The sequence below is a fragment of the Hyla sarda genome, chromosome 5 (genome assembly GCF_029499605.1).
Source record: "Hyla sarda isolate aHylSar1 chromosome 5, aHylSar1.hap1, whole genome shotgun sequence".
Lineage (NCBI taxonomy): Eukaryota > Metazoa > Chordata > Amphibia > Anura > Hylidae > Hyla > Hyla sarda.
The window spans coordinates 213,752,629-213,766,369 of NC_079193.1; the positions used below are offsets into that span (position 1 = coordinate 213,752,629).

The 13,741-nt window shown below is 43.3% G+C and overlaps 1 protein-coding gene across 1 annotated transcript; it reads right to left on the minus strand.

The window, feature by feature from the left end:
* Window positions 1–7,364: 7,364 nt before the first annotated feature.
* On the minus strand, window positions 7,365–10,910 carry LOC130273770 (protein spinster homolog 1-like). Its single transcript, XM_056521077.1, has 2 exons — window positions 10,770–10,910; window positions 7,365–8,936 (listed from the first exon to the last, which is right to left on the minus strand). The coding sequence occupies exon 2, from the start codon at window positions 8,909–8,911 to the stop codon at window positions 7,397–7,399; it is 1,515 nt and encodes a 504-aa protein (XP_056377052.1). The 5' UTR covers window positions 8,912–8,936; window positions 10,770–10,910; the 3' UTR covers window positions 7,365–7,396.
* Window positions 10,911–13,741: the final 2,831 nt, after the last annotated feature.

A 13,741-nucleotide genomic window follows, 5' to 3' on the forward strand; every position in this document is an offset into this window, starting at 1 on the left:
ATGAGAGTTTAGGGTTTGAAAAGATGTGTGTCTTGGAAAAGCTGGGTAAATGAGAGTTTAGGGTTTGAAAAGATGTGTGTCTTGAAAAGCTGGGTACATGAGAGTTTAGGGTTTGAAAAGATGTGTGTCTTGGAAAAGCTGGGTACATGATAGTTTATGGTTTGAAAAGATGTGTTTCTTGGAAAAGCTGGGTACATGAGAGTTTAGGGTTTGAAAAGATGTGTGCTGGGTACATGACACCGGCCTGATTTTGAATAGGCGGTCATATGCAGGATCATTTCGGGATGGGCACGTTGCATTATCAACATAATGCAAACATTTGAGGACAGCCTCAAAGCGTGCCCGTGGCATGGCCATATGGTAGAGTGGGGTGTTAGACAGAACATCCCCACTCCAGTATTGCCTAATGGTCGGCTTTTTGACTAAGCCCATATGCAGCATGAGGCCCCAAAATGTCCTCATCTCGGCTGCAGTGATGGGAGCCCATCTATAGGGCCTAGCCAAAAAAGAATTGGGGTGCTGGGTCACAAACTGTTCGGTATACAAGTTTGTTGGGCCACCATCAAATTGACCTCACTGGAAAAAAATGTAAAAAAGTCAATTTCAGTGAGGCCTGTGGTATCAATTTGGATTCCTGGGTGACCAACAAACCCAGGAATCAGTGGCGCATAATCATCCGGAACTGGGGTCCAGACGGGGTCACCTATATAGGGTGACTTGTGCGGTGGACAGGGAACACTGTGAGGGACAGGGCTACTAGTTTGGGGGACAGAACTACTAGTTTGTGGGGCCTGTATCGGCATTGCCCTGTGGCGCACGCGCTGCCGCCTTCTAGGGGGCTCATCATCAGTGGGTAATGAGGAAGAGGAAGAAAAGAGGAAGCTGGGATCTTCCTCTTCCCCATCACTGACTGATTCGGCATCGGAGGCAAGCATGGTGTATGCCTCCTCTGCCAAAAAAACCCTACTGGCCATTTTCATTTTTTTGGGGGGGGGGGGGGGGGGTTAGGGACAAGGTTGTAAGTGTGTGTGTGTGTGAAAATGTAGTGTTTTTACGTAATTTATTTGAGAGAAGTGTAGGTATAGTATAGTGTAGTGACTTTGCAACACTGCAAAGACAGAATAGCGACTGATGGCACTGACCGCAAACACCCTCTCCGAAATGAACAAAAAAGAACATAAAACTGGGGGAGAAAAGTACATTAAAAAAAACCTTCACAAAAAAATGGAGGTGTATAAACTCCAAATCTAATGCGCCTTAATCACTATTATGGCCAGAATTGTAGTACACCGTATCATCCTACTTGGGTGGGGCTCATAGCCTTCCTCCCTCCTCCCACTGTATGTGTGCTTGGTCACACTGGAGTGAACTGGGAACAGTCTGTGAGTCGGACCTAATGCCGCTGTTATTGCCCACTGGCCCTTGATATTGCCCAGACAGCACAGATAGGTTTAGTGTTAGGTCCCGTGCCACTTGAGAAACATTGGCATTCGTGTGCAGACTCAGGTATGTCCTTCATATAAAGATTTACTGGATAATGTCTCAATGTTAACATCATTTTGAGGGTTAGTCATGTTACTGTTTACATCTACCACAGTAGTGCACCTAAATTTATGTATTCTATATGTTACACATCCACACTTTTCATCGGGTGTAGGATGACATTGTGGCACTTGTGGTCTGCTGCAGGCATCCCCCATCATTTGCATTTTATGCTGGGGATTGCCCTTAGCAACAGACCACAAGGGCAGGATCTGCTCCCTCAGCATAAATGCACAACCGCATTTGGGGTTGAGCATTTCCTGCCATTTGAAACCAAATTTTTTTGTTGTTCAAAAAAAACAAAAAACATTATATATATGTATGTATAGATATATGTATGTATAGATATATATATATATATATATATATATATATATATATCATACAGGAATTTAGGTGCACTACTGTGGTAGATGCAAACAATGACATTGGCTAACATTGGCTAGCCACTTGAGAAACCTTGGCGTTGATGTGCAGGCTCAGGTATGTCCTTCATATAAGGATATACTGGCAAATGTCTAAATTTTAACATCAGTGTTGAGGGATAGCCAATGTCATTGTATACATCTACCACAGTAGTGCACCTAAATTCCTGTACTATTCTAATTGTTACACATCCACACCGTTTATCTGGTGTAGGATGCTATTGTGGCACTTGTAGTCTGCTGCATGCATCCCCCATTGAATGCATTTTTATGCTGGGGATCGCCCCTAGCAATGGACCACAAGGGCAGGATCTGCTCCCCCAGTACAAATGCACAACTGCATTTGGGGTTGAGCACCTCCAGCCATATTAGACCACGTCTTTATTGTTGTTTATATACAGGTGCGGACATATCGCCTGTGCAGCCGGTTCAGCTGCACAGGGGCCCAGCGTGAGAGGGGGCCCGCTGCCCTCTCCAGGTCCGGCCCCAGAGGCGAGCATTAGGCCACATACCACCGCATACTCCCCGACCACAGCAAGTTTGACAGCACCCGGATGGACGCTGCGTTAAACCACCCCTGGTTGGGGGGGGGGGGGCGGGGCGGGGTTAGGGCGGCCAGAGGGGGCCCCCCCCTACATCATGATTAATGTGCCCCCCCTAGCAGCAGTAGGTCACTAGCAGCTCTCATGGCCACCAGTAAGGGGCCCGAGCCCCCGCTGCACCCGACGCCCCCCCGGAGCCATCTACTCCGGCATCCTTTTTTTAAATAAATCTTCAGCCTGCAGCCCTGTCACCACGCAGGGGCCGCGCTATGCAGACTGGGAAGAGCAGACAGGAAGCTCCTCCCCCTCTGTCACTCCCATGTATGCTGGACCTTGTGGAGCGGGCCCGCTGTGTGTATACAGGCCCGGACACCACCAGTATGGAAGACTTACCTGCCCAGTGCCCACTGCTGATGCTGCCCTTTTAAAGTAAGTAACTTGCTTGGGGGAGAGGGGGAAAGTTGTAGGAGACAGTGGGAGGTAGTTCAGTGTTTCCCAACCAGGGGGCCTCCAGCTGTTGCAAAACTACAACTCCCAGTATGCTCATAAAGCCAAAGACATGCTGGGAGTTGTCGTTTTGGAATAGCTAGAGGCCCCCTGGTTGGGATACACTGATCTATCTATCTCAAATCTATCTATCTATCTCATATCTATTATCTATATATCTATCTATATATCTATCTACAAAACTAAAGATCCAGCGGCACTCCCAGATAAGGTGCAAAAACAAAGTGTTCTATTCCCCCATGTATGTGTGACGTTTCTATAGCATCCCGCCATCTTCATCATACATAGAGTTGTACATTCTGTAGTCTCTGTGACATCACTGTGCTTCATAATAAACTGTGACATCACTGTGCTTCATAATAAACTGTGACATCACTGTGCTTCATAATAAACTGTGACATCACTGTGCTTCATAATAAACTGTGACATCACTGTGCTTCATAATAAACTGTGACATCACTGTGCTTCATAATAAACTGTGACATCACTGTGCTTCATAATAAACTGTGACATCACTGTGCTTCATAATCAACTGTGACATCACTGTGCTTCATACTAAACTGTGACATCACTGTGCTTCATAATAAACTGTGACATCACTGTGCTTCATAATAAACTGTGACATCACTGTGCTTCATAATAAACTGTGACATCACTGTGCTTCATAATAAACTGTGACATCACTGTGCTTCATAATGAACTGTGACATCACTGTGCTTCATAATAAACTGTGACATTACTGTGCTTCATAATAAACTGTGACATCACTGTGCTTCATAATAAACTGTGACATCACTGTGCTTCATAATAAACTGTGACATCACTGTGCTTCATAATAAACTGACATCACTGTGCTTCATAATAAACTGTGACATCACTGTGCTTCATAATAAACTGTGACATCACTGTGCTTCATAATAAACTGACATCACTGTGCTTCATAATAAACTGTGACATCACTGTGCTTCATAATAAACTGTGACATCACTGTGCTTCATCCTGTAATTTGATGTCACTGTGTATAACAACCCTGTAGTGACATCACAGTTTATTATTCTTGAATGCTGACTTCACTGTGTATATTTTCCCGGTTCAATGACATCACTGTATAGTTACCCTCTACTGTGTCAACACTGCGTTTATTAACCCTGTAGTGGAAAAACTGTTTATTGTCCCTGTACAGAGAATTACTGTTTATATTAACTCTGAACTGTGATGTCACTGTGCATATTTACCCTGTATTGTCACTCGCAGTGCAAGGTAAATATGTACAGTGGCATTAGGGTATACAGGCTTAATATATGCAGTGATGTCACAGTGCAGTGTAAGTATCAACAGTGATGTTGCAGTATAGAGATAACACACAGTGATGTTATAGTTCAGAGATAATATACACAGTGATGTCACAGTACAGGGATAATATACACAGTGATGTCACAGTACAGGGATAATACACACAGTGATGTCACAGTACAGGGATAATATACACAGTGATGTCACAGTACAGGGATAATATACACAGTGATGTCACAGTACAGGGATAATACACAGTGATGTCACAGTACAGGGATAATACACAGTGATGTCACAGTACAGGGATAATACACACAGTGATGTCACAGTACAGGGAGGGATAATATACACAGTGATGTCATAGTACAGGGATAATACACAGTGACGTCACAGTACAGGGATAATACACAGTGATGTCACAGTACAGGGATAATACACAGTGATGTGACAGTACAGAGATAATACACACAGTGATGTCACAGTACAGGAATAATACACAGTGATGTCACAGTACAGGAATAATACACAGTGATGTCACAGTACAGGGATAATATACAGAGTGATGTCACAGTACAGGGATAATATACAGAGTGATGTCACAGTACATGGATAATACACACAGTGATGTCACAGTACAGAGATAATACACACAGTGATGTCACAGTACAGGGATAATACACACAGTGAGGTCACAGTACAGGGATAATACACACAGTGATGTCACAGTACAGGGATAATACACACAGTGATGTCACAGTACAGGGATAATACACACAGGGATGTCACAATACAGGGATAATACACAGAGTGATGTCACAGTACAGGGATAATACACAGAGTGATGTCACAGTACAGGGATAATATACACAGTGATGTCTCAGTACAGGGATAATATACACAGTGATGTCACAGTACAGGGATAATACACAGTGATAGCACAGTACAGAGATAATACACAGTGATGTCACAGTACAGGGATAATACACAGTGACGGCACAGTACAGAGTTAATACAAAGTGATGTCACATTACAGGGATAATACACAGAGTGATGGCACAGTACAGAGATAATACACAGTGATGTCACAGTACAGGGATAATACACACAGTGATGTCACAGTACAGGGATAATACACAGTGATGTCACAGTACAGGGATAATACACACAGTGATGTCACAGTACAGGGATAATACACAGTGATGGCACAGTACAGAGATAATACACAGTGACATCACAGTACAGGGATAATACACAGTGATGGCACAGTACAGAGTTAATACACAGTGATGTCACATTACAGGGATATTACACAGAGTGATGGCACAGTACAGAGATAATACACAGTGATGTCACAGTACAGGGATAATACACAGTGATGTCACAGTATAACCATCTCACAGCCGGACCACCATGTAATTTCAGCAGAAAATAAAGCAGGGCCTCATGTTCAAGTTTCGCCTAAGGCCTCACAAAGTCTAGAGCCGCCTCTGGTCGGCCCTACCATGGGACCCGGTGGGACCATAAGTGCCAGGTGGCACTTTTCAGGGGCGGCATTTTGCTGCCCCATTTTTTTTTGTGCCTAGTAGGTTCATGGTAGGGTTGGCGCCGCCGCTGCTCACTGTTCTAAAGCAGCTGCAGGGTATAATAGCGCAGCGGGCACTTTAGACAGTGAGTCTGCCTCAGGCCGACCGGGGTCTGACGAGGGACGTCGCACAAGTGACGTACTTCTGCAGACCCGCTCAGGAGGACGTCAGTGACGTCACTCGTCAGGCCGCTGCCGGAGAGGAGAAGTGCTGTGCAGGGCAGGTAAGTGTGTCTCTGTGTGTGTCTGTGTCTGTCTGTGTGTTTGGGGGGGCTATGACTACCTAATGTGAGGAATCTATGCTACCTAATGTTGGGAAACTATGTTACCTAATGTGGGGAATCTGTGCTACCTAATGTGGGGAAACTATGCTACCTAATGTGGGGAAAGTATGCTACCTAATGTGGGGAAGCTATGCTACCTAATATGGGGGAAACTATGTTACCTAATGTGGGGAATCTGTGCTACCTAATGTGGGGAAACTATGCTACCTAATGTGGGGAAACTATGTTACCTAATGTGGGGAATCTGTGCTACCTAATGTGGGGAAACTATGCTACCTAATGTGGGGAAACTATGTTACCTAATGTGGGGAAACTATTCTACCTAATGTGGGAAAACTATGCTACCTAATGTGGGGAAACTGCTACCTAATGTAGGGAATCTATGCTACCTAATGTGGGGAAACTATGCTACCTAATGTGAGGAAACTATGCTACCTAATGTGGGGAATCTATACTACCTAATGTTGGGAAACTATGTTACCTAATGTGGGGAATCTGTGCTACCTAATGTGGGGAAACTATGCTACCTAATGTGGGGAAAGTATGCTACCTAATGTGGGGAAGCTATGCTACCTAATGTGGGGAAAATATGTTACCTAATGTGGGGAATCTGTGCTACCTAATGTGGGGAAACTATGCTACCTAATGTGGGGAAACTATGTTACCTAATGTGGGGAATCTGTGCTACCTAATGTGGGGAAACTATGCTACCTAATGTGGGGAAACTATGTTACCTAATGTGGGGAAAGTATTCTACCTAATGTGGGCAAACTATGCTACCTAATGTGGGGAAACCGCTACCTAATGTAGGGAATCTATGCTACCTAATGTGGGGAAACTATGCTACCTAATGTGAGGAAACTATGCTACCTAATGTGGGGAATCTATACTACCTAATGTTGGGAATCTATGCTACCTAATGTGGGGGGCTTGAATGAGCTGCGGCATATGGGAGGCCTTAATAAATAGTTAGAAACTTATACAGCAAGTGACATATGGGGGTCCACCTGAGTAAGTGACACATGGAGGGGGGGTGCTGAACAATTGATGTTGGGGGGGGGGGGCACAGGCACATTCTTTGCACAAGGGCCCTCTGCTGTCTGTGTCCGCCCCTGGGTAGAGAATAAGGGGTAAAGTGGAACATAGAACAAATGCAGTTATTTTTTTCTTAATTTTTTTTTTAATGAAGTAAACGAGATAAAGGTAAGCAATGACTTTTCCTCAGTCTGAAGCGCGGTCCTCATCGTCAGGAAGCAGTGAGGAGGAGGAGGATGACGGAGGTTCTGATTCCATCTCTGCTTCTTTTTCGTCCCTCTCTATATATAGGGCCGTGGCCATGAAGAAGGCCCCTCCGATGACTGCCATTATGGTGCAGGTCATGAGGGCATACTCCAGGCTGCGGTATTTCAGAAGAGGGGATTTGGCATATCCTCGTTCGTAGGTGTCAGATATCAGGCCGATGAGGTACGGGCTGCCGGCGTCACCTAGGAGGTGATAGATTGTCATCTGCATGGCCAGGGCTGAAGATCTCCTCCATGGAGTTACTACTTTTAGTATAATGTCAGATATGAGGGTGAAATTTACTGACAGAAGCGTCTCTCCGATGAAGATGAAGATGTTGGTGGCAACGAGGCTGATGTTGCCAAAAGTCAATGCCAACAGAAGAAAAGGGGCGGAGAGCATCATCGCGCATCCACACACAAGCGGGTCCGCCCGTGGATTGGATTTGCGATATCTTTTACTTATCTCCGTCCCTGCTACAACTCCCAGAATGCCGGAAACGACTGTAACCACACCAAATATTAGGATGTCGTGATAGTCACACGGTTCAGCACGGCAAGGGTCCTTCTCTTGTAGGAGTGTTCGTGCGTGGGTCAGGTATGACGGACCCCATACACCTATGGCTCCCACTATGAAGGATACAGCCGTCGATCCCATGGTGGTTAACATGAAGCTTCGATTTTTAAATAGTTTTTTCAGATCTGTCGCCCATTTGGCAAACTTCTGGGATTTGTTGTTCTTCTTCCCGTTTGTAGTCGTTCTTGGAAGCTCCTTTGTGACCAAAATCATCAAAGCCACAGCTATGAGGCCCAGGCCAGGGGTGACCCGAAATGCCCAGTGCCAATCGCCCCTTGCTGCATCAGTCACTTTGGGCCCGATGATGTATCCTAGTCCGCAGCCTACAGGTATGACGGAGTAAAACACGTTCAGCATGCGGGTCCGCTGGTCACTTGTAAAAAGGTCTGCAATGATGGAGGGGGCGATGGTGCAGAAAGTCGCCTCTCCGGCTCCAACCAGTCCACTCGTCAGCAGGAAGAGCAGGAAGTACCCATCAGGGATGAATGACAGGGTAAGTGTCATGCTCAGCCAAACGATGACTCCTGCGCAAACAGTATATTTCTTATTACAGTGGTCGCCCAAATATCCGGCAATTGGTGCGACCAGCACGTAGCTTCCAATGAACAATGTATTCAATAAGCCGGACAGACTAGCATTGGTGTCATATGCTTTCTGTATATAAGGCAGCACCCCCGCCACGCTGGAGCGATTTGCATAGATGAGCAAATTAACAAAGGCGAGGATCACTACGGTGATGATGGAACGTGCGGTGGACATCACGCTTAGAGATGGCAGGTTCTGCCTCTCAGGGATATCGCCCTTTTCTACATCCATATCACTATGGTCCTCCATTGCTTCTTCCTCCTCCTTCAGCAATGGGTCTTGTGGAGAAGCCATGGTCACAGGTCAGAGCCTGAAAACACTAGAGAGAGAGATATAAGTGAACACATTAGACAACATGTCGTCATTCCTGTCATTATACAATAGATCCTTCATACAGAGCAGAAATGTCCAGCACAGAACCACAAGATAACACTAAGACCATCGCAGCCTCAGAAGAAGACGCTTCTCTATAAGTGTTTTATATGGAGACATCTTCCCTGAGGTTACCAATGTCTGATAACCCTGAACCTGTCCGGTCCTAGTAATATCTGATAACCCTAAACCTGTCCGGTCCTAGTAATATCCGATAACCCTGAACCTGTCCGGTCCTAGTAATATCTGATAACCCTAAACCTGTCCGGTCCTAGTAATATCTGATAACCCTGAACCTGTCCGGTCCTAGTAATATCTGATAACCCTAAACCTGTCCGGTCCTAGTAATATCTGATAACCCTGAACCTTTCCAGTCCTAGTAATATCTGATAACCCTGAACCTGTCTGGTCCTAGTAATATCTGATAACCCTGAACCTGTCCGGTCCTAGTAATATCTGATAACCCTGAACCTGTCCGGTCCTAATAATATCTGATAACCCTGAACCTGTCCGGTCCTAGTAATATCTGATAACCCTGATTCTGTCCGGTCCTAGTAATATCTGATAACCCTGAACCTGTCCGGTCCTAGTAATATCTGATAACCCTGAACCTCTCCAGTCCTAGTAATATCTGATAACCCTGAACCTGTCCGGTCCTAGTAATATCTGATAACCCTGAACCTGTCCGGTCCTAGTAATATCTGATAACCCTGAACCTGTCCGGTCCTAGTAATATCTGATAACCCTGAACCTGTCCGGTCCTAGTAATATCTGATAACCCTGAACCTGTCTGGTCCTAATAATATCTGATAACCCTGAACCTGTCCGGTCCTAGTAATATCTGATAACCCTGATTCTGTCCGGTCCTAGTAATATCTGATAACCCTGAACCTGTCCGGTCCTAGTAATATCTGATAACCCTGAACCTCTCCAGTCCTAGTAATATCTGATAACCCTGAACCTGTCCGGTCCTAGTAATATCTGATAACCCTGAACCTGTCCGGTCCTAGTAATATCTGATATCCCTGAACCTGTCCTGTCCTAGTAATATCTGATAACCCTGAACCTGTCCGGTCCTAGTAATATCTGATAACCCTGAACCTGTCCGGTCCTAGTAATATCTGATAAACCTGAACCTCTCCGGTCATAGTAATATCTGATAACCCTGAATCTGTCCCAGTAATGGTGGATTATAAGGGCTTGGCTGTATGGTCACTGGGCCATGTGAACTTCATACTGTAGATACAATTGGGCTATCCTGCTATATACATTTACTAATACTGAACCTACCCCACCTCATTGGGATCTATCCGTCCCCAATATGACTTTCTGCCACTAGTTGATTTGAAAATTTTCCCTTTCGGAGTACCCGGAGTATTTCTATTGTTAGTACACACAGAATTCTATTATATAATATTATATTTCTGCCCTAATCTTTCTGTTATTCTTTTACTACACCACCAAATCTTTCTCATAGACTTATATCTTTTAGAACTTCATGAATTAGGACTCTTTTTCTTTGGGGCTTTTTTGGGCATAATTGCATTTTAGCAGTTTTGCAAGAAAAAGCTCTGGTCATGATACTATCTGTGCGTTTTATTATGTTTAATGCCTAAGCCAAGTATTGTCACAATGCTATGAGAAATATAACTTTTGTTATTTCTTTTGGAAATTAATTTCTTGTTTTTTTTTTTGCTAAAAAAAAAAAAGCAACAGTAATAAAAAAAACTGTCAAACAAAAAGCCCTGTGTATGTATGAATAGAAGAGGCTGAGACTTACCTTGTGGTTCTCTCTTCAGACAAGGAACGGTCAAAATCTTGAATTCTCTATCGCAAATAGAAACTCTCTAACAAACACTTTGCACCACAGGTTGTGAATGCAAAACACACTGAAGAGACTGCAGCCGGCGCGCACCTCCTTGTACAGCTTACGGTGACATCATCACAAGCATGTGTGACATCACAGGGTTCTAAACCATCTTCAGGTATGTGAATATCTGTATAGTAAATGTGAGTGGCCGTATTAGTCCAGTGATGCAGATTGTAATACCTTTTTTTATTGGACTAACAGAATTTTGTAGAGACAAACTTTTTGGATTCCTCCCTGATAATTTATAAAGTCCTTTGATCATTAGTCCTTGTCTATTGGACTTGATAAAGGGAGGAATCCTGAAAGCTTGTCTCTACAAAATTCTGTTAGTCCAATAAAAAAGGTATTACAAGAGACTGCAACATATTTTTTGATTTGTGTGTGTGTATATATATATATATATATATATATATATAGTTCCAAGCGTGAGTAGGTGCCTCCAGCTAGGGTCCGTGTCCAGGATTCTGCATACGTAGTTCCAAGGAAAATGCTGTGGCACTCAAGGTATGGTGAAAAAATGAAAACTATTTATTCATCCCAAATGTGCAAAGAGCAACGTTTCAATGGCCTCACACCATCATTATCAAGCCACTTGATAATGATGGTGTGAGACCATTGAAATGTTGCTCTTTGCACATTTGGGATGAATAAATAGTTTTCATTTTTCACCATACCTTGAGTGCCACAGCATTTTCCTTGGAACTAGGTATGCAGGATCCTGGACCCGGATCCTAGCTGGAGGCACCTACTCACGCTTTAGGAGTGCTGCTTTCTTCTTTGACATATATATATATATATATATATATATATATATATATATATATATTAATATACACCTAGAAATACATCAAGTACATAAAAACATCTTTTAGAAAAATATTTCTCCAGGCCTGCCGAGTATATCCCCGTACTTCACAGTGTCTTCTTAGTTTATATATTTTAATCTTTTGACCTTTTAACCCCACTAGGACCAAGGGCATCCTGGTACTTAAAGGGGTATTCCAGGCCAAAACTTTTTTTTATATATCAACTGGCTCCAGAAAGTTAAACAGATTTGTAAATTACTTCTATTAAAAAATCTTAATCCTTTCAGTACTTATGAGCTTCTGAAGTTAAGGTTGTTTTTTTCTGTCTAAGTCCTCTCTGATAACACCTGTCTCGGGCAACGCCCAGTTTAGAAGCAAATCCCCATAGCAAACCTCTTCTAAACTGGGCGTTTCTCGAGACAGGTGTCATCAGAGAGCACTTAGACAGAAAATAACAACCTTAACTTCAGAAGCTCATAAGTACTGAAAGGGTTAAGATTTGTTAATAGAAGTAATTTACAAATCTGTTTAACTTTCTGGAGCCAGTTGATATATATAAAAAAGTTTTTGCCTGGAATACCCCTTTAAGATTGAACCGATTATTATTGATATATGTCATGAATGCATCAACGGTCAGATGGTCGGACGACCAAATGATGACCACATCGTCTACATACCTCCCATACCATGCGAGGCATGTGGAAAATGGATTGGTGTCAGAAAAAATAAACTGCTCCTCCCACCAAAAAACAAAAAGGTTAGTACGAGCTGGTGATGACTTTGCTCCCATTGAAGCACCCGTGCGCTACAAATAAAAATTGTTACCAAACATAAAATAATTGTGTTTTAACACAAAATCTACCACCTCAATAATGTAATGTCTCAAATCCACAGAATATTTAGAAAATCTCATCAGTATATCCGAGATAGCTGATAATGCCAGGTTTTGCGGAATACTGGAATAGAGCGATTCAATGTCGCAAGTAAGCCACGACAGAGAATCGCTCCATGTGAATTTAGTTCTTCTGACCAGGAGTTTACTGAAAATTCAGATTGTTCAGATACCACGGACACTAGCGGGGACTCAGAACCGCAATATGTGAACACTCACAAGAATCGCAATACGAGAAGACAGTCAAAAAAACGAGGAAGGCGCGGTGGCAGAAAACATAGGAAGAAGAGCTTCGGAGCGTAACAAGGACAAACGGAAAAAGTAATAAAAGAGGATTTTCAAGTCATTAACATTTCTGCACAAATCATTACAGATGAAGAAACCTCGGTCCTGTGGAAAGGACTGGGTTTCTCTCCTACACATCATTTTGATGTTTATCGGACAATTTTGGATATAAATAAATTTGTGAGAACTTTAACAGTTAAGAAACATTTTTTTGTGGAAAATGCTGATGAACCATCGGACCCACCTCAACTTTCTATAAACCCTGATTTACCACTAATGCATACGTTAGCAGAACAAATTGCTTTTAGAGATCTCTGTCTCCTTGAAAATAGTGGGATATCAATTTGTGATGAAGTGAATACTGCACATACCTTCTCCACTAAAAACCAAAATTTTTACCCCATACAGACCAGACCAGCAATTTTTAATTGGTTCCAGGACCTTTTCATGAAAGATTTGGTTAATCTACAATCAAAAGTAATGTCCTAATTTGAATAAAAAGGAGGCTGCTGCCATAAAGAAATTAAAGAAAAACTAAAATTTGACGATCCGATCCGCCGATAAAGGCGGCTCGGTAGTATGTATGGACACGGGACTGTATATCAATTTAAATGAAAATCTACTATCTGATGATAAAACTTACCTTAAACTTTGTGGGGATCCCACTGAACCTTTTAAAAAAGAACTGTTGACTTGTTGCAAGAGGGGAAAGCCAGATCTATTTTGACCCAAAAAGTAGTGGATTATATTTTCGTGCCTGCTCCAATTATTCCTATCTTCCACTCGCTACCCAAGCTGCATAAGGACCGATTCCCGCCGCCGATGCGTCCGATCGTGGCGGGGATCGGATCCCATAACGAGCACCTATGCGAGTGGTTGGACTCAGTACAGCAACCTCT